Raw genomic sequence first — 27,036 nt, 5'->3', positions numbered from 1 at the left:
CTCCCAAACTCCCCAAAATGATGATAACAAAAATTTATTTTGGGATGGTAAAATGTTTTCAGTGTAAACTTAAACGACTAAAACCAGATATAAAGTATGTAGAAAATATAATGGAGCAATATATTTTTAAATAAGAAAAATTAGACAGTCAGGTAAAATAAAATACAAAAAATGTCATAGCATGGGGCCCCCATTTGATTTAGTTATGTTTGAGTCAATCAGGTAGCATAAGACAATGGTGAAATGTGTAGAATTGCAGGAAATTAGCTTTAAAATAGCAACATTCTTTCTCTGCGATTAAGAGGTCCTCTAAAATGTTTGGTCAGAAGCGGCACCATTGGCCACACCCAGTATCCCCCCCTAACGTTGCCACCACGGCAAGAAATATATATACTACCGTTCAAAAGTTTGGGGTCACTTAGAAATGTCCTTGTTTTTGAAAGAAAATAACAAAAAATGTCAATTTAAAATAACATCAAATTGATCAGAAATACAGTGTAGACATTGTTAGTTTTGTAAATGACTATTGTAGTTGGAAACGGCAATTCTTTTAATGGAATATCTACATAGGCGTACAGAGGCTCATTATCAGCAACCATCACTCCTGTGTTCCAATGGCACGTTGAGTAACCTAATCCAAGTTTATAATATTAAAAGGCTAATTGATCATTAGAAAAGCCTTTTGCAATTATGTTAGCACAGATGAAAACTGTCGTTCTGATTTAAAGAAGCAATAAAACTGGCCTTCTTTAGACTAGTTGAGTATCTGGAGCATCAGCATTTGTGGGTTCGATTACAGGCTCAAAATGGACAGAAACAAATAGCTTTTTTCTGAAACTCATCAGCCTATTCTTGTTCTGAGAAATGAAGGCTCTTCCATGCGATAAATTGCCAAGAAACGGAAGATCTCATGCACCGCTGTGTACTACTCCCTTCACAGAACAGCGCGAACCGGCTCTAACCAGAATAGAAAGAGGAGTGGGAGGCCCCGGTGCACAACTGAGCAAGAGGACAAGTACATTAGTGTCTAGTTTGTGAAACAAAGTCACTTGGCAGCTTCATGAAATAGTACCCGCAAAACACCAGTCTCAACGTCAACAGTGAAAAGGCGACTCCGGGATGCTGGCCTTCTATGCAGAGTTGCAAAGAGAGAGCCATATCTCAGATTTGCCAATAAAAAAGAAAAGATTAAGATGGGCAGAAGAACACAGACACTAGATAGAGGAAGATTGGAAAAAAGTGTTATTGACGACGAATCTAAGTTTGAGGTGTTCGGATCACAAAGAACAACATTATTGAGATGCAGAAAAGATGCTGGAGGAGAGCTTGACGCCATCTGTCAAGCATGGTGGAGGCAATGTGATGGTCTGGGTGTGCTTTGGTGGTGGTAAAGTGGGAGATTTGTACAGGGTTAAAGGGATCTTGAAGAAGGAAGGTTATCACTCCATTTTGCAACGCCATGCCATACCCTGTGGACAGCACTTTATTGGAGCCAATTTCCTCCTACAACAGGACAATGAAAGCACAGCTCCAAACTGCTAGAACTATTTAGGGAAGAAGCGGTCAGCTGGTATTCTGTCTATAATGGAGTGGCCAGCACAGTCATCGGCTCTCAAACTTATTGTGCTGTTGTGGGAGCATTTTGACCGTGACGTACGTAAGAAGAGCCCATCAAGCCAATCCAACTTGTGGGAGGTGCTTCAGGAAGCATGGGGTGAAATCTCTTCAGAATACCTCAACAAATTGACAATTAGAATGCCAAAGGTCAGCAAGGCTGTAATTGCTGCAAATTGAAGATTCTTTGACGAAAACAAAGTTTGAAGGACACAATTATTATTTAATTTAAAAATCATTGGTTTAACCTTGTCAATGTATTAACTACATTTCCTATTCATTTTGCAACTAAATTCATGTATGTTTTCATGGAAAACAAGAACATTTCAAAGTGAACCCAAACATTTGAACGGTAGTGTAGGTATTGCAGACTCAGTCAGGGAGAGGTTGAAATTGTCAGGGAAGACACTTGCCAGTTGGTCCGCGCATGCTTTGAGTAGAGATCCTGGTAATCCATCTGGCCCCGCGGCTTTGTGAATGTTGACCTGTTTAAAGGTCTTGATCACTTCGGCTACTGAGAGCATTATAACACAGTCATCCAGAACAGCTGGTGCTCTCGTGCGTGCTTCAGTGTTCCTTGCCTCGAAGCGAGCATAGAAGGCATTTTAGCTTGTCTGGTAGGCTAGCGCCACTGGGCAGCTCGCGTCTGGGTTTCCCTTTGTAGTCCGTAATAGTTTTCAAGCCCTGCCACATCCGACGAGCATCAGAGCCAGTGTAGGAGGATTTAATCTTACTCCTGTATTGACACTTTGCTTGTTTGGTGGTTCGACTGAGGGCATAGCAGGATTTCTTATAAGCGTACGGATTAGTCTCCTGCTCCTTGAAAGCGACAGCTCTAGCCTTTAGCTCGATGCGGATGCTGCCTGTAATCCATGGCTTCTTGTTGGGATATGTACATACGGTCACTGTGGGGACGACGTCTTCGATGCACTTATTGATGAAGCCGATGACTGAGGTGGTGTATTCCTCAGTGTCATTGGATGAATCCCGAAACATATTCCGGTCTGTGCTAGCAAAACAGTCCTGTAGCGTAGCATCCGCGCCATCTGACCACTTCCGTATTGAGCGAGTCACTGGTACTTCCTGCTTTAGTTTTTGCTTGTAAGCAGGATTCAGAAGGATAGAATTATGGTCAGATTTGGGGAGAGCTTTGTATACATCTCTTTGTGTGGAGTAAAGGTGGTCTAGAGTGTATTAAAAAAAAATATATATATATATATAATAAATAAACATTCTCTCTGGTTGCACATGTGAAGGTAGAAGGTAAAACAGCATTAACGTCTCCGGTCCCTAGGAGTGCCGCTTCTGGATGAGCATTTTCTTGTTTGCTTGTGGCCTTATAGAGTTGGTTGAGTGCGGTCTTAGTGCCAGCATCGGTCTGTGGTGGTAAATAGACGGCTACAAATAATATAGCTGAGAACTCTCTTGGTAGATAGTGTGGTCCACAGCTTATCATAAGGTGCTCTACCTCACGCGAGCAATACCTCTAGGCTTCTTTAACTTCTTATGGCTGAAGGGGCAGTATTGAGTAGCTTGGATGAAAGGTGCACAGAGGTGCCCATATTAAACGGCCTGCTCCTCAGTCCCAGTTGCTAATATATGCATATCATTATTCGTATTGGATAGAAAACACTCTGGAGTTTCTAAAACTGTTTGAATTATGTCTGTGAGTATAACAGAACTCACATGGCAGGCAAAAACCTGAGAAGTTCCACTTCCTGTTTATATTTTTTCTGGGGGTGCCAAATTTTCAACCAAGGTCCCATTGAAATCACAGCGAGATATTGATGAGTTTTCACTTCCTACGGCTTCCACTAGATGTCAACAGTCAATGGAACTTTGTCTGATGACTCTAATGTGAAGGGGGGCCGAAGGAGACAGGAATTAGTGACCACTGCCAGGAGGTGATCACGCATTGAACGCGCTCGTTCACGTGATAGGCAGCTCCGTTCCTTCGGTCAACTGAAGTCGATGAAATTCTCCGGTTGGAACGTTATTCAAGATGTATGTTAACAACATTCTAAAGATTGATTCAGTACATCGTTTGACATGTTTCTACTGACTGTAACGGAACTTTTGGACATTTCGTCACGTTATAGTGGACGGTAGTGGACACGCTTTGGGTGGGGCGTTTGGTAAACATGTCCAAAGTAGCTAATTGGACATAAATAACGGACATTATCGAACAAATCAAACATTTATTGTGGACCTGGGATTCCTAGGACTGCATTCTGATGAATTCATCAAAGGTAAGGAAACATTTATCATGTATTTTCAGGTTTCTGTTGAGTCCAACATGGCGGCTAATTTGGCTATTGTTCTGAGCTATGTCTCAGATTATTGCATGGTTTGTTTTTCCGTAAAGTTGTTTTGAAATCTGACACAGCGGTTGCATTAAGGAGAGGTATATCTATAATTCCATGTGTATAACTTGTATTATCATCTACATTTATGATGAGTATTTCTGTTGAAACGATGTGGCTATGCAAAATCACTTGATGTTTTTGCAACTAGTGAATCTAACGTGCCAATGTAAACTCAGATTTTTTTATATAAATATGAACTTAATCAAACAAAACATGCATGTATTGTGTAACATGAAGTCCTATGAGTGTCATCTGATGAAGATAATCAAAGGTTAGTGATTCATTTTCTCTATTTCTGTTTTTTGTGAAACCTGTATTTCGCTGGAAAAAATGTCTGTGCTTATTGTGGTTTTGTGGTGACTTAACATAATCGTTTGTAGTGCTTTCGCTGAAAAGCATATTTGAAATCGGACACTGGTGGGATTAACAACAAGATTACCTTTAAAATGATATAAGACATCTATGTTTGAGGAGTTTTAATTATGAGATTTCTGCTTTTTGAATTTGGCGCCCTGCACTTTCACTCGCTGTAGTCATATCATCCCTGTAGCAGGATGGCAGCCATAAAAGGTTAATATTTGACATGCAGTAGCCTATACAGTGTCAGTAAGACACCAGTCCCTTCACTGATTGAGCTGAGGTTAAAGGCTGCAATGTCTCAACGTACCTTCGTAGAGGTATTGGTTTGGGGATTTTTTTTCTCCGATCTTAACTTGTCTTGGACAGCTAAATTAGGGCCAGATCGTGTCGTGTACGCCCGGCTTAAGTGTTGTACACTGAGCAGTGACTAATATCAGGTTGCATGCACTGTGATGTCCACATATTATTCTTGTGTTTGTGTAATAGTCTCAAGTGCAATACTTCCTCAAGTATATCCTTCCGTCAGTTGGCTCAGCTTGGAAGTTTAGCTGAGCTATGCACCCCCGCCCACCTTCACCTATGGCCACTGATGTTTGGGAAAGTTTCCCATGATGTAAGCTTGCTGTCCCATCTGTTGGGGAGCTAAGTTAACAGAGCTGTCAGCCCCTAAAGATAACAGGGAGCTGGAAGGCAGCTATTGGTCATACTCCCCACTACTTCCATATCATTCGTGAGGCACATGCCTAGAAAATGTATTCATGTATGACTGCAAGACGCTGGAATGTTTTTGGTTTCTGTTTCTACCTGATGGGAATCCTCCAAATGTTAAGGTTACAGGTAGGGCTGACCCCGTTTAGTCTACTGTTGATTGCTTGGTCGATTGGCTGTCGGTCGACTGAGATTTGTTTTTAGTCGGAATGGCATGTATATATAAATATGGCATTGGAGACACCTGTCTGATTCACCCCTGTCTGAGTGGAATAATCCATTGCGGAGGCCGTGGGGGTGGCACACCAATATCACCAGTAGTACATTTACCATTAATTACCATCATTTGTAATCTACAAGGTTTGTTTGGTTACGGTAATTTCTGTTAATGCATTGAATATATTATTATTATTACAATTATTATTATTACAGTCTTACCTTTGTCATTGTAGGAGTGGACACGTTGTTTGCTGAGCACACAAACTAGGCACACTTGTTTATTTATTTCCATTTACGACTTGTCAATTTATTGTCTTTTGTTTGGAGCGCTCCTGTCAATCCTGAGTAAGAACACGCACCTGATTACGCATAAACTAGGCCTAGGCTACCTGGCTGGCGTGCAAATGTAGGCTTATTAATGTGCACATTTGGGTATCTGACACGATTTTTTATTGTCTTAACTCACCATCACTGTGGAGTTTCTCATATTTGTTTTCTTCACCTCAAAATGCAAGTAAACAAAGTCTGTTTCTACATCCATTGAGAAAGGCTACATTGAGGAACTATTGCCAATTTGAACAAAAGGTCAACCTGATTACTACTTATCCCTTGCGCAAATGGCTTACAGCTGTGTCTGTCTGTCTGGAGCTCACTGACTCCGGAAACTATGAGGGCCCATAATATTTTAGACAATGTTGCAAGTTTTCAAGTGCCTTCAGGCCTGATCCAAGTTAGTAATTGATAGTGTTTCAAGTTAATTGCAGACCGGCCATACATTGCCAATGTGATTTATAGGATATTTGTTTTATCAGGATATTTTCTACCTGCAGGCTGCAATGTTTTTATTTGATGGCTTTATGTAGGCTTTTTTTACATATTGGCAATAGAAGTTACTTTAATATTAGTCTAATTTTCATTTAGAGTTTTTATTAACCACAACATTGATTTTGAGATATGAAGACTTTATTATAAATGAAATGAAACTGAAAAATGTGCGTATGGAAATCATAACTGGCACGCGTAGAAATGGTACATTAACTTGGCACTCCAAATGGAAAAGGTTGCCGACCGCTGGTGTAGCCTATTACTGGCAACTTCAGGAGCATAATGGCAGAATCTGTCAAGGCCAGCAGCACCGGACAGCGGGAGGAGGAGGGTCTGGTTGGGAACAGGTGTTTTTTTTCTTCTGTTTAGGCTATATTGATCTCTGGCTCCTTTAGTCATTTTTGTGTCTTGATTTTTAATTGCTGTGCTTAAAGCATCAGACAAGCTCAGAAGCCTACATATAGTTGACATAGGGTGTGTCTATATATGGGAAAATACATGTTTCAAAATGTTGACCAATCAATTGGTCGAAAGAACCGACGACTCTGTCAACCAAGATATTTTTGTCAGGGACAGCACTAGTCACAAGCAACTGTGTTTGAATCTTTCCACCCACTATCTAGAACTTTGACTAACTTTTTCTTTCTGCAATTCATTTCATCTATTGTTTATAATTTGCTCACATTTGTGACCACCAATTGAAATCATAGTTGTCTTAGGCTGGCTCAACTCACGTTCGTGTTTTGCTGTCATATTCATGATGTAAATTCTTAGGCAGGGCAACCTGTTGGTTAAAATGGGTTTGGCATTTTGTTTTCCTGTTTACAAGTTTTGAGACTTTAGCCTGTTAAGTCATAACCCTGGTTGAGTTTCATTGTGGTCTCATTTGCCAGTTTGTAGCATAGCCTGTGGACAGAGCATTGATTGACTCATTCACTCAGGAAGTAATGTCTTTTTTCACTGTTTTCTTTCTCAATGACAGGAGTGCCTAGTTTCTGGGTTTGTTTGGAAAGGGTGGTGAGGGAGGAGTTTTGCATACGAAACATGATGCAACTTGCCCATCCCGTCCATGTCAGACATGCAGTATCTGTTAATATTATTAGTATTATTATGAGTGTCTCGTTGAGTGGCCACGTTCCGTGCAGTGTCTCGTTGAGTGGCCACGTTCCGTGCAGTGTCTCGTTGAGTGTCTCGTTGTCTGGGACATATAAATCAGGGCCAAATCGTGTAGTGTACGCCCGACTTAATCGTTTACAGTAGTGTCGCTGTCACACACTGTTTTCACTGAGCAGTGACTAATATCAGCTTGTATGCACTGAGACGCCCACAGAGTATAGACTTGCTTGTTTTCCCTCAGTGTTTGTGTCATAGACTCAAGTGTAATACTTCCTCCTTAAGTCCTTTCTTCCATCAGTTGGCTCAGCTTGGAAGTTTAGCTGAGCTGTGCACCCCCCACCTCACTTATTGCCACTGATGTTTGGGAAATATTCTCATGATGTAACCTTGCTGTGCCGTCTCAGTTGAGGCACTAAGTTAACAGAGCTGGTTTATTATATCATCCACAGCATAATGATTCACTTACAGATATATTCCATTTCCGGTTTGTTATTGCCAAATCTTACTACTGAACTAATTTAGGCTTGCCTAAACAAAGGTGGTGAACACTTAAGCAACAACTATTTTAGTTTTTGAATTTGTGTTGATTTGTAAAAATGTGTAGAATTCTTTTCACTTTAACTTTTATGGAGTTTTTTTTGTGTGTACAGTACCAGTCAAATGCTTGGACACACCTACTCATTCAAGGGTTTTTCATTATTTGTGCTATTTTCTACATTGTAGAATAATAGTAAAGGTATCAAAACTATGAAGTAACATATGGAATCATGTTGTAACCAAAAAAGTGTTAAGAAATCTAAATATATTTTTGATTCTTCAAAGTAGCCACCCTTTGCCTTGATGACAGCTTTGCACACTCTTGGCATTGCCTCAACCAGCTTAACCTGGAATGCTTTTCCAACAGTCGTGAAGGAGTTCCAACATATACTGAGCACTTGTTGACTGTTTTTACTTAACCTCTGCGGTCCAACTCATCCCAAACCATCTCATTTGGGTTCAGGTCGGGTGATTGTGGAGGCTAGGTCAAATAGTCCTTACACAGCCTGGAGGTGTGTTGGGTCATTGTCCTATTGAAAAACAAATAATAGTCCCACTAACCGCAAACCAGATGGGATGGTGTATCGCTGCAGAATGCTGTGATAGCCATCCTGGTTAAGTGTGCCTTTAATTCTAAATGAATCACTGACAGTGTCACCAGCAAAGCACCATCACACCTCCTCCTCCATGCTTCATGGTGTGAACCAAAATTTAAAAAGGCACTCGCACATCTGAGCTATCTTTTTTGCAGGTGCATGGTAACAGTTGAATAAAATGGAGAGAAAAAAGAAGGAACCCGCACACTGCTCTTGATAGTGTCACTGCTCTTTAATAAGCTTTACGTATCGAGCCATGACGAAAGTCGTGAGGCTGATACGTAAAGCTTATTAAAGAGCAGTGATGCTATCAAGAGCAGTGTGCGGGTTCCTTCTTTTTCTCATGGTGGGAACTAGGGCTGGGCGATATGGCCAAAATCTCATATCCCGATATAGGTCATTTCATATCCTGATAACGATACATATCATGATATAGCACATTTTCTGTAAATTCAATGAATAAATAGTTTATATAAAATGATCACATGTAAAGGCCTATTTCTTGTTACATTTTTAATTATACTCAACAAATAAAAAGGTACTTACTCATATTTTATTGTTTCTTTTATTTAGAACCTGTGCAAATGTTCAATTTAAACATTTAACATAAATAAAATATGACTGTAAAATCTAAAAACTCTAAATAGAAAACACTTAAACTATAGTTGCAAACAAAATAAATATAGGCCTGTAATGTATATATATTTTTTGGGGGGGGGCTTGCCTGTTTTGCATGTTATTTTGGCCTTAATACGTGTCACATCAATTTGCATTTGGGCCCTTGGGTCGAGTGTTAGCACCAACTCACGAAACCTCAGTTTCTCGACCGTGTAAATTGGGGCCATGTCTTTGCAGATGTAAGTTGTAACGACAGCTGTTATCTCCTTCCATCTTTGGGATTCTTTGCCATATGGTGTGCCGCGGGCAAAAGCCTCTTGAAACGTCTGAGTCGGGGGTTTGTTTTGAGCACTCGACTGTACTTTTCTGGGTCTCATCCGTAGACTCTCTCCGTACTGTTTCACATGATTCTTGCCTAGGTGGTTAAAGAGGTTAGTGGTGTTTGAGCCTGTTGTCGGGACCGGCCTGCGTAATATTTTACTTTTCATTCCCAAACCACGTCCATGCAACCGACCTTGACCCTCTTTGTTTTTGTTGCAAATTTCCTTCCGCATGTCACGGCACGTCCTTTAAGTAGTGGTTTCTATGCAGCAATTCGACCATGAAGGCCTGATTCACGCAGTCTGGTTTTTGCGACTGCATTTAAGGAAACGTTCAAAGTTCTTGAAATGTTCCTGATTGACTGACCTGCATGTTTAAACTAATGATGGATTGTAACTTCTCTTTGCATATTTGAGCTGTTCTTGTCATAATATGGACTTGGTATATTGCCAAATAGGGCTATCTTCTGTATATCACCCCTACCTTGTCACAACACGACTGATTGGCTCAAACGCATTAAGAAGGAAAGAAATTACACAAATTAACTTTTAACAAGGCACATCTGTTAATTCAAATGCATTCCAGGTGACTACCTCATGAAGCTGGTTGAGAGAATGCCTAGATTGTGCTAAGGGTGGCTACTTTGAAGAATCTCAAATAAAAAAATATATTTTGAATTATTTAACAATTTTGCTTACTTCATGATTCCATGCGTTATTTCATAGTTTTGTTGTCTTCACTATTATTCTACAATGTAGAAAAGACTAAAAAATAAGGAAAACCCCTTGAGTGAGTCGTTTTGTCCAAACATTTGACTGGTACTGTATATCAATGACAAAAATAATATTTCAATTCTACTTTGTAATACAACAAAATGAGAAAAAGTTCAAGGGGGTGTAGACTTTCTATAGGCTGGAATAAACCCTCAGGTTTGTGGAGAAGACTGTGGTAGAGCTGTGTTTAATAGAGCCCGGCAGATATATCGGTTCACCAATGTTCTCGGCAGAAATTGGCCTTTTTACCGCTATATCGGTATCGGACAATAATTCCACGATAACCGATATTCAATAGATAAGCATGAGATACCCTTTTTTAATCCTATTTGAACTCTTGCTGCCATTCTCATGTGTCATTATTGTCACAATGTATTAAATCAACATTTGAAGTTTTAATGTCACATGCACAAGTCCAGTGAAATGCCTTTCTTGCAAGCTATAAACCCAACAATGCAGTAATCCATGTAGTACTAAGCATATCAAGGTAGAACAAAAACACGAGAAATAGAAACACGAAAGTAAGAAGCTATATAGAGGGTCAGTTTCAATACCATATTTATACTATGCAGGGATACTGGAGTGATAGAGGGAGATATGTATAGGGCTAATCAGGATGTATGCATCAGGACGTTTGATAAAAAGAGTAGATTTTTTGTGAGTGTGTGTGTGTGTAGTCAGTATAAATGTGTGTGACTTATGTGTGTGTTGGAGTGTAGAGAGACAGTGCAAAATAAAATACAAGGATCCACTCCAAAAATCTGTGTCGCTATTTAGCAGTCTTATAGCTTGGGAATAGAAGCTGTTCAGGAGCCTGTTGGTATCAGAATTGATGGACCGGTAACGCATGCCGTGTAGAAGCAGAGAGAACAGTCTATGGCTTAGGTGGCTGGAGTCTAACGATTTTTCGGGGCTTCCTTTCACACTTCCTGATATAGAGGTCCTGGATGGCAGGGGGCTCGGACTGTCCATATCCCCGCCACGCAATACTGTTGCCATACCAAGCGGTGACGCAGACAGTGGTGCTCTCAATGGTGCAGCTGTATAACTTTTTGAGGATTTGCCTTTACTACTGTGCGCGTGTGGACCATTTTAAGTCCTTGATCCGCTCCTTTGCAGCACTGTGGATGGGGGCGTGTTTTCCCCCCCATTTCCTGTAGTTCACAATCAGCTCCTTGGTCTTACTGACTTTGAGGGAGAGGTTGTTGTCCCAGAAGCACATTGGCAGGTCACTGAACTTCTCCCTGTAGCCTGTCCACCTGTGGTAAATTCAATTGATTGGACATGATTTGGAAAGGCACACACCAGTCTACATAAGGTCTGACAGTGCATGTCAGAAAAAAACAAGCCATGAGGAGGAAGGAACTGTCCGTAGAGCTCCAAGACAGGGTTGCGTTGAGGCACAGATCTGGGGAAGGTTACCAACACATGTCTGTGCCATTTGAAGGTCCATAAGAACACCGTGGCATCCATTATTTTTAAATGGAAGAAGTTTAGAACCACCAAGACTCTTCTTAGAGCTGGCCGCCCGGCCAAACTGAGCAATCGGTGGAGAAGGGCCTTGGTCAGGGAGGTGACCAAGAACCCGATGGTCACTCTGACAGAGCTCCAGCGTTCCTCTGTGGAGATGGGAGAACCTTCCTGAAGGACAACCATCTGTGCAGCACTCCACCAACCAGGCCTTCAGTCATTGGCTTCATCAATAAGTGCATCAACGACGTCGTCCCCACAGTGACCGTATGTACATATCCCAACCAGAAGCCATGGATGACAGGCAACATCAGCATCGAGCTAAAGACTAGAGCTGCTGCTTTCAAGGAGCGGGAGACTAATTTGTACGCTTAAAAGAAATCCCGCTATACCCTCAGACGGCCCATCAAACAAGCAAAGCGTCAATACAGGATTAAGATTGAATCCTACTACACTGACTCTGACGCTCGTCGGATGTGGCAGGGCTTGAAAACTATTACGGACTACAAAGGGAAACCCAGACACGAGCTGCCCAGTGACGCTAGCCTACCAGACAAGCTAAAATGCCTTTTATGCTCGCTTCGAGGCAAGCAACACTGAAGCATGCACGAGAGCACCAGCTGTTAAAGATGACTGTGATAACGCTCTCGATAGCCGATGTGAACAAAACCTTTAAACAGGTCTTTATTCACAAAGCCGCTGGGTCAGACAGATTACCAGGATGTGTACTCAAGCATGCGCGGACCAACTGTCAAGTGTCTTCACTGACGTTTTCAACCTCTCCCTGACCGAGTCTGTAATACCTACATGTTTCAAGCAGGCCAACAGTCCCTGTGCCCAAGGAAGCGAAGGTAACCAGTCTAAATGATTACCGCCCGTGGCACTCACGTCGTTAGCCATGAAGTGCTTTGAAAAACTGGTCATGGCTCACATCAACAGCATCCTCCAGGACACCCTAGACCCACTCCAATTCGCATACCGCTCCAACAGATCCACAGATGATGCAATCTCAATCGCACTCCACACTGCCCTTTCCTACCTGGACAAAGGAACACCAATGTGAAAATGCTGTTCATTGTCTACAGTTCAGCATTCAACACCATAGTGCCTACGAAGTTTGTCACCAAGCTAAGGCCTCTGGGACTAAACACCTCCCTCTGCAACTGGATCCTGGACTTCCTGACGGGCCACCCCAGGTGGTAAGAGTAGGCAACAACACGTCTGCCACGCTGATCCTTAACACTGGGGCCCCTCAGGGGTGTGTACTTAATCCCCTCCTGTACTCCCTGTTCACCCACGACTGCGTGGCCAAACACGACTCCAACACCATCAAGTTTGCTGACCACACAACACCTGATCACCGAGAACAATGAGACGGCCTATAGGGAGGACGTCAGAGAACTGGCAGTGTGGTGCCAGGACAACATCCTCTCCCTCAACGTAAGCAAGACAAAGCAGCTGATCGTGGACTACAGGAAAAGGCGGGCTGAACAGGCCACCATTAACATCGACGGGGCTGTAGTGGAGCGGGTCCAGTTTCAAGTTCCTTGGTGTCCACATCACCAATGAACGATCATGGTCCAAACATACCAAAACAGTCGTGAAGAGGGCACGACAAAACCTTCCCCCCTCGGGAAAATGAAAATATTTGGCATGGGTCCCCAGATCCTCTAAAGTTTCTACAGCTGCACCATCGAGAGCATCCTGACCGGTTGCATCACCACCTGGTATGGAAACTGCTCGGCATCTGACCGTAAGGTGCTACAGAGGGTAGTGCGTACGGCCCAGTACGTCGCTGGGGCCAAGCTTCCTGCCATCCAGAACCTAATATAATAGGCGGTGTCAGAGGAAAGCCCATAAAATTGTCAGAGATTCCAGTCACCCAAGTCATAGACTGTTTTCTCTGCTACCGCACGGCAAGCGGTACTGGAGCGCCAAGTCTAGGACCAAAAGGCTCCTCAACAGTTTCTACCCCCAAGCCATAAGACTACTTAACAAATAAAGAAATCGCCACTGGACTATTTACATTGACCACCCTCCCTTTTGTACATTGTTGCTATTCGCTGTTTATTATCTATGTATAGTCACTTCACCCCTACCTACATGTACAAATTACCCCAATTAACCTATACCCTCGCACACTGACTCGGTACCGGTACCCCCTGTATATAGCCTCGTTATTCGTATTGTTACTTTTTATTATTTTTACTTTTCTATTTTGTAAATATTTTCTTAATTCTTCTTGAACTGCACTGTTGGTTAAGGGCTTGTAAGTAAGCATTTCACGGTGAGGTCTACACTTGTTGTATTCGGCGCTTGTGACAAATAAAGTTTGATTTGATTTACGGTGCGTGGGCGAAACCAGTCCTCAGTTAAAGGCACATGACAGCCTGCTTGGAGTTTGCCAAAAGGCACCTAAAGCACTCTCAGACCATGAGTAACAAGATTCTATGGTCTGATGAATCCAGCATCAGGTCTGGAGGACTCCTGGCACCATCCCTACGGTGAAACATGGTGGTGGCAGCCTCATGCTGTGGGTATGTTTTTCAGCGGCAGGTACTGGGAGACTAGTCAGGATCGAGACAAAGATAGACGAAGCAAAGTACAGAGAGATCCTTGATGAAAACCTGCTCCAGAGCACTCAGGACCTCAGACTAGGGGCGAAGGTTCAACTTCCAACAGGACAACGACCCTAAGCACGAAGGAGGGGCTTCGGGGAAAGTCTCTGAATGTCCTTGAGTGGCCCAGAGCCCGAACTTGAACCCGATTTAACATTTCTGGAGAGACCTGAAAATAGCTGTGCAGCAACGCTCCCCATCCAACCTGACTGGGCTTGAGAGGATCTGCGGAAAAGAATGGGAGTAACTCTCCAAATACAGGCGTGCCAAGCTTGTAGCCTCATACCCAAGAAGACTCAAGGCTATAATTGCTGTCAAAGATGCTTCAACAAAGTACTGGGTAAAGGGTCTGAATACTTATGTAAATTGATATTTATGTATTTTTATTTGTAATAAATTTGCGGACATTTCTGTGGTATTCTGTGTAGATTGATGAGGGGGAAAAAGAATTTAATACATTTTAGAATAAGGCTGTAACGTAACAAAATATGTGAAAAGTTGAGGGCTCTGAATACTTTCCAGATGCACTGTATTTTTTCTATTTTTTCTTTATACTGGTAAATCAATTAACATTCTTATTTAGAATGACAACCTATCAGGAAGTGGGCGCAGGACGTATAACACACATAGATGTGGCAAGGAACAGTCTTTTGAACGTTTTGAATGTGTTTTTTAGATCATGATCAGCTCATATTGCGACGCATCATGTTGTAAATCAGTGTCTCGGGTTCTCTTACCAGGGAATAACTGGAGGGCTGTCGCTCAAGTATGTTGTGTCAGTATGCCGTGCCAGTATGCCGTGCCAGTATGCCGTGCCAGTATGCCGTGCCAGTATGTCGTGTCAGTATGCCGTGTCACTATGTCGTGTCAGTATGCCGTGTCAGTATGCCGTGCCATACTCTATCAGGAACATGAACTGGTTCCAGGTATGCACAATGTTGTCATCCTCATACCACAGCTCTTCCAAAAAAAGAACACCTGTTACTGAAAAGCGTGTTAAGGAATGAATGAAAACAGTGAATGGAATCAAAATGTCCTCATTCATCATTGGCCTTCTGTCCATGATTTCAGTCTTATTCATTTGTGATGCTTTATTGCAAAATGTGTGATTTTAATTTGTTTGCCCCTATTTCCTTTCTCTCCCCCTCAGTCGACCGATGATGGAACCGCCTTCCAAAAAGGAGCTGATGCCCATGTCCAAGCGGCCAGATGAGTGGAAGGACCCCTGGCGCCGGTCCAAATCCCCCAGGAGACTTCCGGGCATGTCTGGGTCACCACCGCGGGGCCGACGGCGACACCGGCCTTCTGGATCCTCTGTATCGCTATCCAACTCATCTAGGTAGCTTTCAATTCAGCCATACATCTACTTTGGTACTCTGCCTTACATCAGCACCTATTTTCTGCAGTGTTTCAATCTACTTGAGTATTCCGTGTTTGTATGTTAAAGAGTGAGGTTAAGTGTGTGTTCTGTTCTGCAGGTCTTCGTCCCGCTCTTCCTCCTACACAGGCTCCGGTTCATCCCGCTCTCGGTCTCGCTCAGGCTCCTCGTCCTTCAGCTCGTACTCCAGCCACTCATCCCAGCGCAGCTCCTTCAGCGGCAGCCACTCCAGGTCCGACACACACTCTGCCTGCCTGTCTGTCAACGCACAGAACCACCTAACACACACCCACAACACTGTCTATTGAATAGGACACTCATTCCCTGAGTCTAAGCTAACCTTTAACCTATGGTCTCGCATAAGATAGCTGGTCTCCCATAAGATTAACTTGGGCTTCTGTTTATCTCACTGCAGGTCCAGATCGTTCTCATTGTCTCCGTCTCCGACCCATTCAGCACAGAGGAACGCCAAGAATAAAGTTGAGGCCCCGCCAGCTCTAGGGCCCAAAGGGTACAGCCATACCCATTCATCCATAGACATGCTGTATATTCATCAGTTGTGCTGTGCACCTTCATACACAACTTACACAGATCGTTTGTACTTTTCCTTTCATTGCTCAAGAGTCTATAGGTACTGAGTCTTACATAATAATAGAGTAGTTTGCATTTAATTGACATGCTATATTGTTCACCTTAGATGTGTAGCTAGCATGCTTCTGGTGTTAGTCTATAGTCAATCAGTCTTTTGGAGAAAGTATGGGTTTTGCCCTCATTAGTGTGACGTGTGAATGCTGCATGCCAAACAACAAAGCAATATACTCTTATCTTCAAGCGTCCCACTGAAGCCTGGTACACCTCCCCCTCCTCGTAGGGAGAAGGCTCCCCCCAGGAAGGCTCCCAGCCCACCATTGCCAGGCCAGCCTGGGAAACTCCCCAAACCCACTCCGGAGGGGGGCAAGCCCATCAACCACCGTGAGTCCCACGACGGAGGCCGACCCATGCCGCCTCGGGAGGGGGGCCGGCCCATGCCGCCTCGGGAGGGGGGCCGGCCCATGCCGCCTCGGGAGGGGGGCCGGCCCATGCCGCCTCGGGAGGGGGGCCGGCCCATGCCGCCTCGGGAGGGGGGCCGACGGAAGGAGAGGCAGCAGCACAACCCACCCAGGAGGTAGGACAGAAGTACACACTTCTACTGGCCATCCGTCTATCACAAGTTCCTCTGTCGCATATTAACAGCCAACCTGAGAGCTCAAGGATATCCAATGATATACCAAGTAGGGATGGACATTTGAAATTATTTTACTATTCAAATTATATCATGACATTTGTTTGTATATGCGGGTAGTCCAAATGCAACACACAAATAAAATGCTCTTGACCAATCAAAATGACACAAATGCACATGGCAGTGGTAAACAGCGGACAGACTGCTTTTCTCCGCTAGTTTTGGCTAACAGCAAAAGTGAAAGAGAATTATGATTTTCACCGATGTTCTGTAACAATAACGTTTTCTGGTGTTTGTTTTGCATTGATCTGTTTCGGGTTTTGTGGAAACTGTTAGTTGCGAGCATGTAATTGCTGTTTGAAGTGTACCAATGTCAGGGAGAACTGGAGGGCTAAATGTGCAGCAGTAGCTCAACGCACCATTATAAAAGCTACATTGTGTTTTATTAAATTAAGAATTATGTGTCATGGTATATATCCTTGTAGCTAACAATGTCACAAGTATCATTTTCATTTAATTTAGACAGCTTTTTGTTAAAATAGGCCTACAATTATTATATTTTTTTAAATGAACACTCAAGTAATCCAATACTAACGTCCGTTTGATTATTCAATTAACTGTGCCCATCCCTAATAGCACGGTGCAATAATTGTACAAAATATTGCCGCAAATCAAGGAGAGACTATTTCTTCCCATCTGGGTGTTAGTCTTTTTTTATTATTGCAGTGAACTCTATTGCAGCTCCGCTAACTAGAGACTTAATCGGATCACATTTTTATATTTTGCAAATCAGATTGTTAACCTTATTTTCAGGCAGTATGTCACAGGTAGGCCTAATACCAGGCATATTTGTGAGTGTGTGTGTGGGTTTTTTATTGAATTTGCACGACGAGTATCCCTCAGCTCACAAAGCCACTTTGTATGGCAGGTAGATTTGCATCAGCAGGGGCCTATTCCAGCAGCAGGACTGTGTGTTGGTGAAAGAACTATCCTCTATCTCTGGGTCAGCTGATGGACATGTCTGGGCTTACATGGGGAAGAACCCAGGGCTGGTGCTGTGGTCAGGGAAAGGACAGTAAAAGGGTAGGAAAGGACAGCGAGGGGGCGAGCCACTGGCTGTGGTTTCTCTGCCTACATGGGTAGAATGCACTAGGCTCACGCTGTGTGGGTGGCGTGGTTCTCCCTGTGGATAATCTCATGTAAAACCTGTTGGCCGGGGGTCCTGTAGCTCTAAAGATGCATTGTGCTCCCCTGTAAAATGTTAATTTATTGACTTGACTGCATGTTTATGTAAGTCATTTTGTTCAGCAATGATTCATAGTTAATGAAGCTAACACTTTTCCTAAACGCTTTTCCTTAACACTTTTTATTTAGTGGAACATGAACCATAACGTGATTTCATACCATGGATACATTTTGAATAATGTATGAAAGAACGAAATGCAATCTCTTTTTAGTGTGGAAAGTAGTAAAGTACAAATATTTTCACATTCTATTAACTTCTGATGTTTCTGCCCATCGTTGTATGAAATGGTGATTTGAATATTGTGACGACTTTGGCACTGCTCACCAGGTGTCCATGTCACAGGAGCAGGCAAAAGGGTAGGAAGTAAGACGGGCACAAGATTGATGTGTGTGCATCTTAAGGGCTGTCAAGAAATTATTTCAATGGTGGCTAGATGCTTTTAGTGTTACCACATAGCTCAGACACAACCTGGTACTACTAATTAATTTCAACAAAAGATGCTGTCACTCAGAGATGAATGTTCACAGCTGACTGGCATGATGAGGCCTGAGGTGCCGTTGGGAGTTTCCCTTGGCAAGAGGAGTAGGACTTGAAGACTGTTGTAGGCTGTTTCGTAGGTTTTCCTCTCAGGTGAACTTGTATCGTCAGTCACGACGTGACTTGATGTTAGTGGCGTCAAATGAACACAGCTATTGTTCCTGCTCTGAGGGAAATCTCCCTTCATCTGTGATGCAGCACTCTACTCCACTGCAGGGACAACAGTTTGTTTTAAGTTATATGAATGTGACCTAAAATGCCTTGCCAAGTATGCAATCAAATCAACGTTTATTTGTCACGTGCACCGAATACAACAGGTGTAGACCTTACAGTTGAATGCTTACTTACAGGCTCTAACCAATAGTGCAAAAAATGTGTTAGGTGAACAATAGGTAAGTAAAGAAATAAAACAACAGTAAAAAGACAGGCTATAAAAGTAGCGAGGCTACATTCAGACACCGGTTAGTCAGGCTGATTGAGGTAGTATGTACATGTAGATATGGTTAAAGTGACTCTGCATATATGATGAACAGAGAGTAGCAGTAGTGTAAAAGAGGGGGTGGCGGGTCACAATGCAGATAACCTGGTTAGCCAATGTGCGGGAGCGTTGGTTGGTTGGTCGGTCCAATTGAGGTAGTATGTACATGAATGTATAGCTAAAGTGACTATGCATATATGATAAACAGAGAATGGCCATGCAGTCGTGGGAGAACAGGGAGTACAGGAGGGGACTGAGCACGCACCCCTGTGGAGCTCCAGTGTTGAGGATCAATTGGACTGACACGTTGTTACTGTGATGTACAATCTACTAACTATTAAAAGTATGCTCACTGAAATATGTTCATCTTTCTCTCTCTGCTCACTCTATTCCCCTGTTCAGGCGGACAGTCAGTGGCAGTGTGAGCGGCAGTAGTTACTCTGGCTCCAGCTCTCGCTCCAGATCCCGCTCCTCCTCTGCCTCCATCTCACGCTCTGGATCCAAGAAGTCCAGGTAGGAAGAACCGATCCCACTTCCACTAACTTCCACTACACTGCTTTAAAAGCTGACAGTTAAGAGTATTTTGCCGGTACCCCCTGTATATAGCCTCGTTATTATTTTATTGTAACTTTAAAAAATAAATAATTTTTTACTTTAGTTTATTTAGTAAAAACTCTATTTCTTGAACTGCATTGTTGAGTAAGGGCTTGTAACTAAGCATTTCACGGTAAGGTCTACACCTGTTTGTATTCGGTGCATGTAACATAACATTTGATTTGATGCAGGTACCACTTTGAAACCGATATGTATTGAATACCTTCTCTCTTGTTTTTCTTTGCTGTTTATCCACTGGTCAACTACCTAAAAAATCCAGGTACTATGCCATTTTATATCTGCCATCTATATTACCCTGGCTTGTACACCTGCTCCTCTCTTCATTTATCTTAACAGTGATTCATCCGTTTGATTGATTTCTCCCCCATTTTGCCCCACCACCCACTCGGTCACCACCTTCTGTTCTTTAATCAGAATTTGTCATGCCTAAATAAAAAGCCCCCCACTACAAATGTTGATATTCTGTCAATATTTCCCTCAGCCTGAGTTAGTGTGTGTGCAGGTTTTTGTGACACAGCACTGAGTCTCTCTCTCCCTGTGGCCTGTGTGGTCCCTGTTTAGGTCTCTGAGTGTGAGCAGTGTGTCTAGTGTGTCCTCGGCCTCCTCCAGCAGCAGCTCAGTGAGGAGCGCTGACTCAGATGACATGTACGCTGACCTGGCCAGCCCTGTGTCGTCAGCTAGTTCCCGATCCCCCACCCCCGGACAGCCCCATACCCGCAAGGAGAGGGGCCCGCCACGGGACGGGTGTCCCAACAAAGACAAAGGTAGCAGTTAGGCTGTTGTCATAGACTGCAATTCACTCTGGATTGTATTGTGGTTGTCGTGTCATCACAGAATGGCAGCCATCTGGTGGTTCTATGGGTTGTATGTTTGTGATGTATACTGTCTGCTCTCCACAGGGAAGCCTACTAAGAAAGATGAGCCCCATCCTCCCAGAGAGGACCGGAGGAAGATTGATACCTCAGGCCTCCCTCATAGAAACACCCACGGCCCCATGCCCAGATCTGGGCCTGGCAGCAGGGGGCACGGTCCAGGGGGGCACAGTCCAGGAGGACACGGTCCTGGCGGCCACCCCATGCACCCGCCCCACGGACCCCCCATGGGACCCCCTGGAGGCTATGGCCAGCACAAAGACATTAAACTCACGCTTCTCAACAAGGTGACCGCTGCTGGATTTACTGTTGAAAGTCAACTGCTCTCACCTCAACTCAAATAGACTGAGTCTCTGAATTACCCTGGAAAAATATGTGGATTAGTGTTGTTCTGAGACTAGTATCGACAGAAATTATGTTAATGTTGGGAAAAAACAGCCTTATGTTGCCACCCAGAGTCACATTTATTTATTTTGCAAGCTATAGCGCACACTATTTTACAAATGTATGTTTTAAATGACCACAGAGTTCACTCTGCTTCGTGTTTTCTTTTTGCCAAGGAATATCTGGCATTGTAGGATTGCTATACTGGTATCGTGACAACACTAATTTAGATACAAGTGACACTGATATCACACCCTGTGACACTAATGGCATTAGAGTTTAGAGGTCTGAGTGTCTTTGTGCGAAGGAGAGTTTGGACAGTCAATGTGATAAGTGTCTGACTTCCTCATACTCTTATCAGTCAGACTGAATAACTAGATGTACTAATATCAAGCTTCTGTATACCATACTTTTGGTATCGCTTATATTTTTTCAGGGTAGGCTGTGTATATACACACATTATTTAAATGCCACCATTGAACATTGAGCAAATGTGATTATCTCATTTTAATGTACTGTATTTTGCATTTGTTGCTTGTGAACTGTCTGACTAACAATGTATCTCTCTCTCACTCTGTAGCAGCAGGCAGAGCGGGGTAACAGGAAGCGATACATGCCTTCAGACAAGGACAGACCTACCTCTCCACTTAGCAAGAGGATAGCATTGTCTCCTGAGAGAGGTGAGGGCCTCAAACTGTCCAGAAAACGCTTAGTCTGACATTAATAATGTGTTCTTCTCAAGGAACTCACACACACACACACATGGTTTGGTTATACCAAATGTGGAAATCCAACTACCAGAGAAACCTTGCCGTAGGCTGCATTATCTGTTCTTTCTATATGCTATGTCTGTGTTGAACCAAGTCATTCATCTGAGGCCACACTTCCCTGCTGTATGTAATCAACTTCTCGTCAATGTCCTACAGGTCGTGGTGACAGGAGGATGCCTGGACGGCCCCCACTCTCTCCTAGAATGGACCGGCCCAGAGGCCAGGGCCCTCGCCTCATGCCACCACCGGGAGAAAGGTAGGTGCCCTCTGCTGCTTCTCATCCAAAACTACACACACAACCCCAACCTGACACCTCTTTGTTGGTGCTGCCCTTCACCACTCTAGTAGTGATGTCATTTTAGGATGTTAGAGCAACCATAAGCCTTTGTTTTGAATGTGGAACAAGTCACAAAAGTGGAAGCCCCAGAAGTATATGATATACACCAATACACAGGGCATGTGACCATGTCGTCACTATTTATACATCTACTCGCACCCTCTCTGTACAGGTAGATTAATCCCCATGGTAACCCTTGTAAATTGTCATAGGCATGTGGCACTAAACCCAATCATGTAATTTCTCTCTTTAGAAAACGTCCTCTGTCCCCACCACCCAAGTTGTCTGGGAAAGGTCCAGGGGGGTTGTCCTCGGGCTCAGGCAAGCAGCCCCCAGGCGGCCCGGGCTCAGGCTCCGGCAAGCCTAGCAGCACACTGTCCCGCCGTGAGGAGCTGCTGAAACAGCTCAAGGCTGTTGAGGATGCCATTGCCCGCAAGAGGGCCAAGATCCCAGGGAAATAACCCTCACCCTGCCTGCCTGCCTGCCTGCCTACCCAAGTCGCCCAGGCAACATCAAGCATCAAGGGACATAAGTCACCAATACCTGTCAAGAAGCCTAGCGTTCTCTGGAAATGTAAAAAAGGTGTCTGTCCCAAAATGTAAAGGCCATTGTGTAATTGTTACTGAACAAAATGGCCACCAAAACATTTCTGCTTGTTTGCCCTCAGAGAGAGGTTGTCTAAAAGGTTTTACAGTGCTGAACAAAAGTAGTAGCAGGGTGTCACTGTTGCTCACTGTTGTCTATTTAGTGAGAAGGAACAATCTTCCCATTGTGTCTCATTGATAAGGTGAATTTATATACTTTTCATCCACACTCTGTTTCTTTCTGTCTGCCCCTTTTACTGTCTCTTATCTCATGTCTTTTTTTTCTGTTGGGTCGAGTGCTGGTCTTGCCCCATTTGTTCTGTTCTGAAGATCCTGGAAACTGCCTCTAGTCTCCCAACTGGTTCTCTGTACAAACATTTCGTCTGCATTCATTCAGAATGAGGAACATGCTCACAGGACCTCTTGTTCTTGGTGGTTGTGTCTTAACCAATGACTTCTCCTGTGCGCTGTGTTCTCTTGCAGTGTTCATTTTACATACCGTGTACAATAATAGTGAGCATTTGACAAGCACCCATTTTTTTCAAGTGTATGATTGGAGAGAACAAATTGATAGTGATGTGAAGTATTGCTTTTTTAATCTACCCCAAAAAATCTAGCTCTTCTCAAGTAATTTACTGTGTTTTATTTTATGAGAGATGTATGAGAGACGGTTGGGGACACCGGAGGATAAGGAGCATCTTGCTTTTGTGACAAAAGGCTTCTAAATAAACTATTTTGATAAAGAGAAACCATCTGTTGTGTGTCTGTTCCTTCTCCACAATTTCACTCTCCCCAATCCAATATTAATTGGATACATGGCTCCTTCAATCACTTGTTTTCTCTTGTTCTTCACAAGAGATGAAGCGCAATGTATTGCATGTTGATGTACATTTTCACTACCAAATATAATTTGAAAAACAAGGCTTTCACATGATTACTGCAGATCTTATGAATAATAATGGGCAGAACACATTATGCTTTCTATGGTGGGGCAAGGACATCACAGATGCATTCTGATTAACCAATGACATTTGTTGCTTTTCCACTGGCAGTCAATGGCTGGGCTGAGGCTCCAGGCAATTACTCTGGAAAAGAGACCGGAGGCAAATGTGATAGAAGACGTGATGATATTGATTTAATGTTAGTGAGGTGGAAATATGAGCCCAGCTAAACTGGTCAATGGTACAAGTCCTACTGATTTAGCGTGTTTGTTCTTCGGGGCAGGGATTTGATCATTGGAAAGTTCATGGTACTTGCCCTTATTGGAATCCTCATCTCAGTTTTCACTGAGCCATCTTCAGAGTGGCAGATGTTCATTTATATCTCTCAGACATGTTAATCAGTAAGCAGACTAATAGTCTAGTGTCTGTTTCATCATGACCAGAATATATTAAAACACATGCTCTAGTAGTTTATCTGCATACAGTCTGATTATTCTGCATACTAAAAGTCCCATACCCTGACAGCTCATTAGCTTACAGATAGAGGGAACTTCTTCATCACAAAGAAAAATACCTATTTATAATGAAGCATGTTGTCTTCTGACAGTTTACTGAAGCCATGTGGCGTTCTTTCCAGATTTCTCTTTGCCTGTGTACTGGCTTGATGGTGAGGAGACCTGTCATTTTGACAATCTCGCCTGATGTTTGTCGTTATAATGCACTGATAAGGCATACTTACTGGTTTGCCCAGCTATCACACCTTATCTGCTTTCTTTGTAACTGACTTGTATTTCTGGAACCAATTATGTTGGAAATGTTTCAATCAGGAAAAACGTGAAAAATACTCCTTGTTCAGTAAGGGTAGGACTCAGACAATTTTGGAGGGGCAGGGAGAGATGAGGCTATTGTGATGACACCATTGTTTGCATCAGAGTGGGAAGATCCAGGCTGCAGGAGAAAGTGTTCACCTTGTAGGAAGGCTGATGAGGTTGTCTAGTGAATGAGCTAAATATACTATATTTAGAATTCCTCAATCATCATCCTCCGTTTATCATGCTGAATTTAACATGAACAAATATATATACCGTTTTTTTCCCCTTGAAAGTTTTAGCATACAGTATGTGGTTACATTTATTATTGGTAGAAAACTGTGAAAAGGTGTAGTAGGATAGGCCAAAATTAGGCTACATTTATTTCTGGATTCAGATTTGATCCATTTTATCAGTGTGTGTATAAATTAGCAGTTTTGTTACATTTCTTCATAATTCCTAGCTTCTGTCTTGACTATGGAAACATATCAGTAAGATTACTGTCTGTCAAGGGATGCAAGCTGTCTGATAGCATGCCTATGGTCAATATATTGATTGCTAATAAAATCAATATGAATAAGTATGTATAGGTGTACACAAGCTCATATAGATTAATTCAATAACAGGTGATGTAATGTTGATGTAAACACAAGCCAAGTCCTGACAGTGGGGACACTCACTGTAGGAAAGAGGAAGCTGGGAACTGAATATAGTGATTTCCATTTCCTCCTACATACGGATTTCCCCAACCAGGTAACATTTAAACTATAAATTGTAGGATCACTGGCATTATGGCACAAAACAGAGCATAAGCACTTGGGCTCCTCTACTAACAAATATATATTTGATATTTGAAAATGTCAGGTCTATTCAAGATTATGCAGGTAAGTGAGAGATTGACTGCCCTGATTGTTTGAAATTTAACTACACCTGAATTAATGTTGGATTACGTTTTGATCCATCATTTTGGATTGGTTTAATTCAAATGGTAATTTATTAATGGGGTTTGTTCGTTTTTATTAATTTATTTCACTCCTTTGCAGACTCTACTTTTACTTGGACTTTTTATTGCTAAATTGACTTTGGCATCAGAGGCACACAAGCATAAGGGATGCTTCAGTGCAGAAGAACTGGAGGATGGAGCTCTTAAGATCTTGCGTCGAAACCGGTACCTGAAAGACGGTCATATTGATGAAACGCAGTATCACAAGCTGGGTACGAAGAAGACCTGCCCTGCTGTGCTTCATTCACAGTCAGTAGACTACAACAACCGTTCTGTCTCCCCCTGGCGGTACAGGTAAGGCATCTCTTTCTACTCAAAGGAAATACTTTCTGGATAGGTCTAACATTTTATAGCCTTGTACGATCCATCATGATCTCGCGAACTCATGTTCTGTTTCGCGACACAGAACGTGATATCAAAGAATGTGAGCTCCAAGATCAGGATGGTTCGTACGAGGCTACAATTTTACTCATGCAGCCATAATATTCTCAGTCGGACAATAATATAATTTGAGTCAATGTGCATGACATATGGCTAGGAAAGACATTTTCGTATGGCATTATTAATTGATTAAATGGCTATTTGGATCATTGGAATGTCACTTGTCCCACAGCATCGATAGCGAGGAGGGACGATTCCCTGAGAAGATTGTTGTTGCTGAATGTCTATGTACGGGATGTATCATCGTCAAAGGGCATGGACATCACGGGGCCGAATACGAAGATTATGGATATAACTCTGTGCCTGTAGTGCAATCCCAGATGGTTTTGATGAAGACCGACTGCACGAACAACCCAGGAAAATATTCATTCACTTCACAATTTATCAAAGTGCCTATTGCCTGCACCTGCGTTAAGGCCAGGACATATTAAGTGCCTCTCATAGAGGACATTTTTTAGACAAACTGTAGTGACATGTTTCACATTTTGTTGTGTTTGTTTTAAAATGCACTTAAGTTATTGAAAGTATAACACTATGCTTATGGATACGAAGCTATCGAGAATACATGGATTTTTACATGACACTCTTAGGTACATTAATGTAGTACTTGTGTTGCAAGGTTGTATTTATTTGATGATCTATTAACTATTTATTAGTCTCGACAGACGGGTTTCCTCCCACAATGTACCAATGTTCCGGCTGTTGCTCATAGGTCTGGGTTTCAGACTAACTATTTATTGAACTATGTTCTCAAGCTATTTATTTATCGATGTTTTTTGGTGACTTTTGTTATTAGGCCTATTCCTTTCAACATCAATGTGTTCTTCTGTTCCTGTTTTCCCATCAATATAATCAAACATTTTAGATAGCTGCCTCTGTTGAAATTGGAAATGGTAAATATTCGAATTTTCAGACATCTGCGCATTTAACACGGTATACTATAAGAATCGTTTGATTAGGCTATTTATCGGTATTGATTTTGACAAATTGTACGTGGGTGATGAATTTATGGAAATGTAGCATAATTTATGAAATGTTGTTTTTTCCTTAATAAAGATTACTAATGAAATATCTGCCGATCATGCTTTATTTGGGCCAATTTAAATTGTTAAAGGTGGATAAATCTTCGGGGTTATAATATATACTAATGTTATTTAAAAAGCAACACGCAAGACAGCCTGCGTTATTACATTAGCCAACAATTTACTATTGAGATTTTTATATATAGCGATTTGAGAATGAGCGCAGATGAATTGCTTGTAGGCGTCCGCCAATTCT

The 27,036-nt window shown here is 42.6% G+C and overlaps 2 protein-coding genes across 5 annotated transcripts in view; both read left to right on the top strand.

Moving 5' to 3' along the window:
- Positions 1-23,313, top strand: part of LOC129867136 (zinc finger CCCH domain-containing protein 18-like) — a 31,969-nt gene extending 8,656 nt beyond the window's left edge. For 2 of the 4 annotated variants that reach the window (XM_055940331.1, XM_055940332.1), the window contains exons 10-19: positions 15,292-15,480; positions 15,620-15,751; positions 15,935-16,030; positions 16,352-16,684; positions 19,405-19,515; positions 20,179-20,381; positions 20,517-20,776; positions 21,454-21,553; positions 21,800-21,899; positions 22,234-23,313. In XM_055940331.1, the coding sequence (XP_055796306.1) occupies positions 15,292-15,480; positions 15,620-15,751; positions 15,935-16,030; positions 16,352-16,684; positions 19,405-19,515; positions 20,179-20,381; positions 20,517-20,776; positions 21,454-21,553; positions 21,800-21,899; positions 22,234-22,441 (1,732 nt within the window). In that variant the 3' untranslated portion in view covers positions 22,442-23,313. The remainder of the gene's footprint in view (positions 1-15,291; positions 15,481-15,619; positions 15,752-15,934; positions 16,031-16,351; positions 16,685-19,404; positions 19,516-20,178; positions 20,382-20,516; positions 20,777-21,453; positions 21,554-21,799; positions 21,900-22,233) is intronic. The other 2 variants (XM_055940334.1, XM_055940333.1) reach the window with 2 other exon arrangements.
- A 1,858-nt stretch (positions 23,314-25,171) lies between these two features.
- Positions 25,172-26,773, top strand: LOC129866508 (interleukin-17C-like). The gene is made up of 3 exons (XM_055939291.1): positions 25,172-25,198; positions 25,358-25,611; positions 25,931-26,773. The coding sequence occupies exons 1-3, from the start codon at positions 25,172-25,174 to the stop codon at positions 26,187-26,189; spliced, it is 540 nt and encodes a 179-aa protein (XP_055795266.1). The 3' UTR covers positions 26,190-26,773.
- The last annotated feature ends 263 nt before the right edge of the window (positions 26,774-27,036 follow it).

This window comes from Salvelinus fontinalis, chromosome 12, assembly GCF_029448725.1.
Source record: "Salvelinus fontinalis isolate EN_2023a chromosome 12, ASM2944872v1, whole genome shotgun sequence".
NCBI classification, from domain to species: domain Eukaryota; kingdom Metazoa; phylum Chordata; class Actinopteri; order Salmoniformes; family Salmonidae; genus Salvelinus; species Salvelinus fontinalis.
Note: the sequence above shows the minus strand (reverse complement) of the source record. Positions and strands in the feature narration are given on the sequence as shown.

Bases quoted from the DNA above. Each gene is read 5' to 3' on its own strand.
- LOC129866508 (XM_055939291.1), top strand. From the start codon at position 25,172: ATGTCAGGTCTATTCAAGATTATGCAG. The intron at 25,199-25,357 runs GTAAGTGAGAGA...ACTCCTTTGCAG, and splicing joins GTCTATTCAAGATTATGCAG to ACTCTACTTTTACTTGGACT. The intron at 25,612-25,930 runs GTAAGGCATCTC...CTTGTCCCACAG, and splicing joins GTCTCCCCCTGGCGGTACAG to CATCGATAGCGAGGAGGGAC.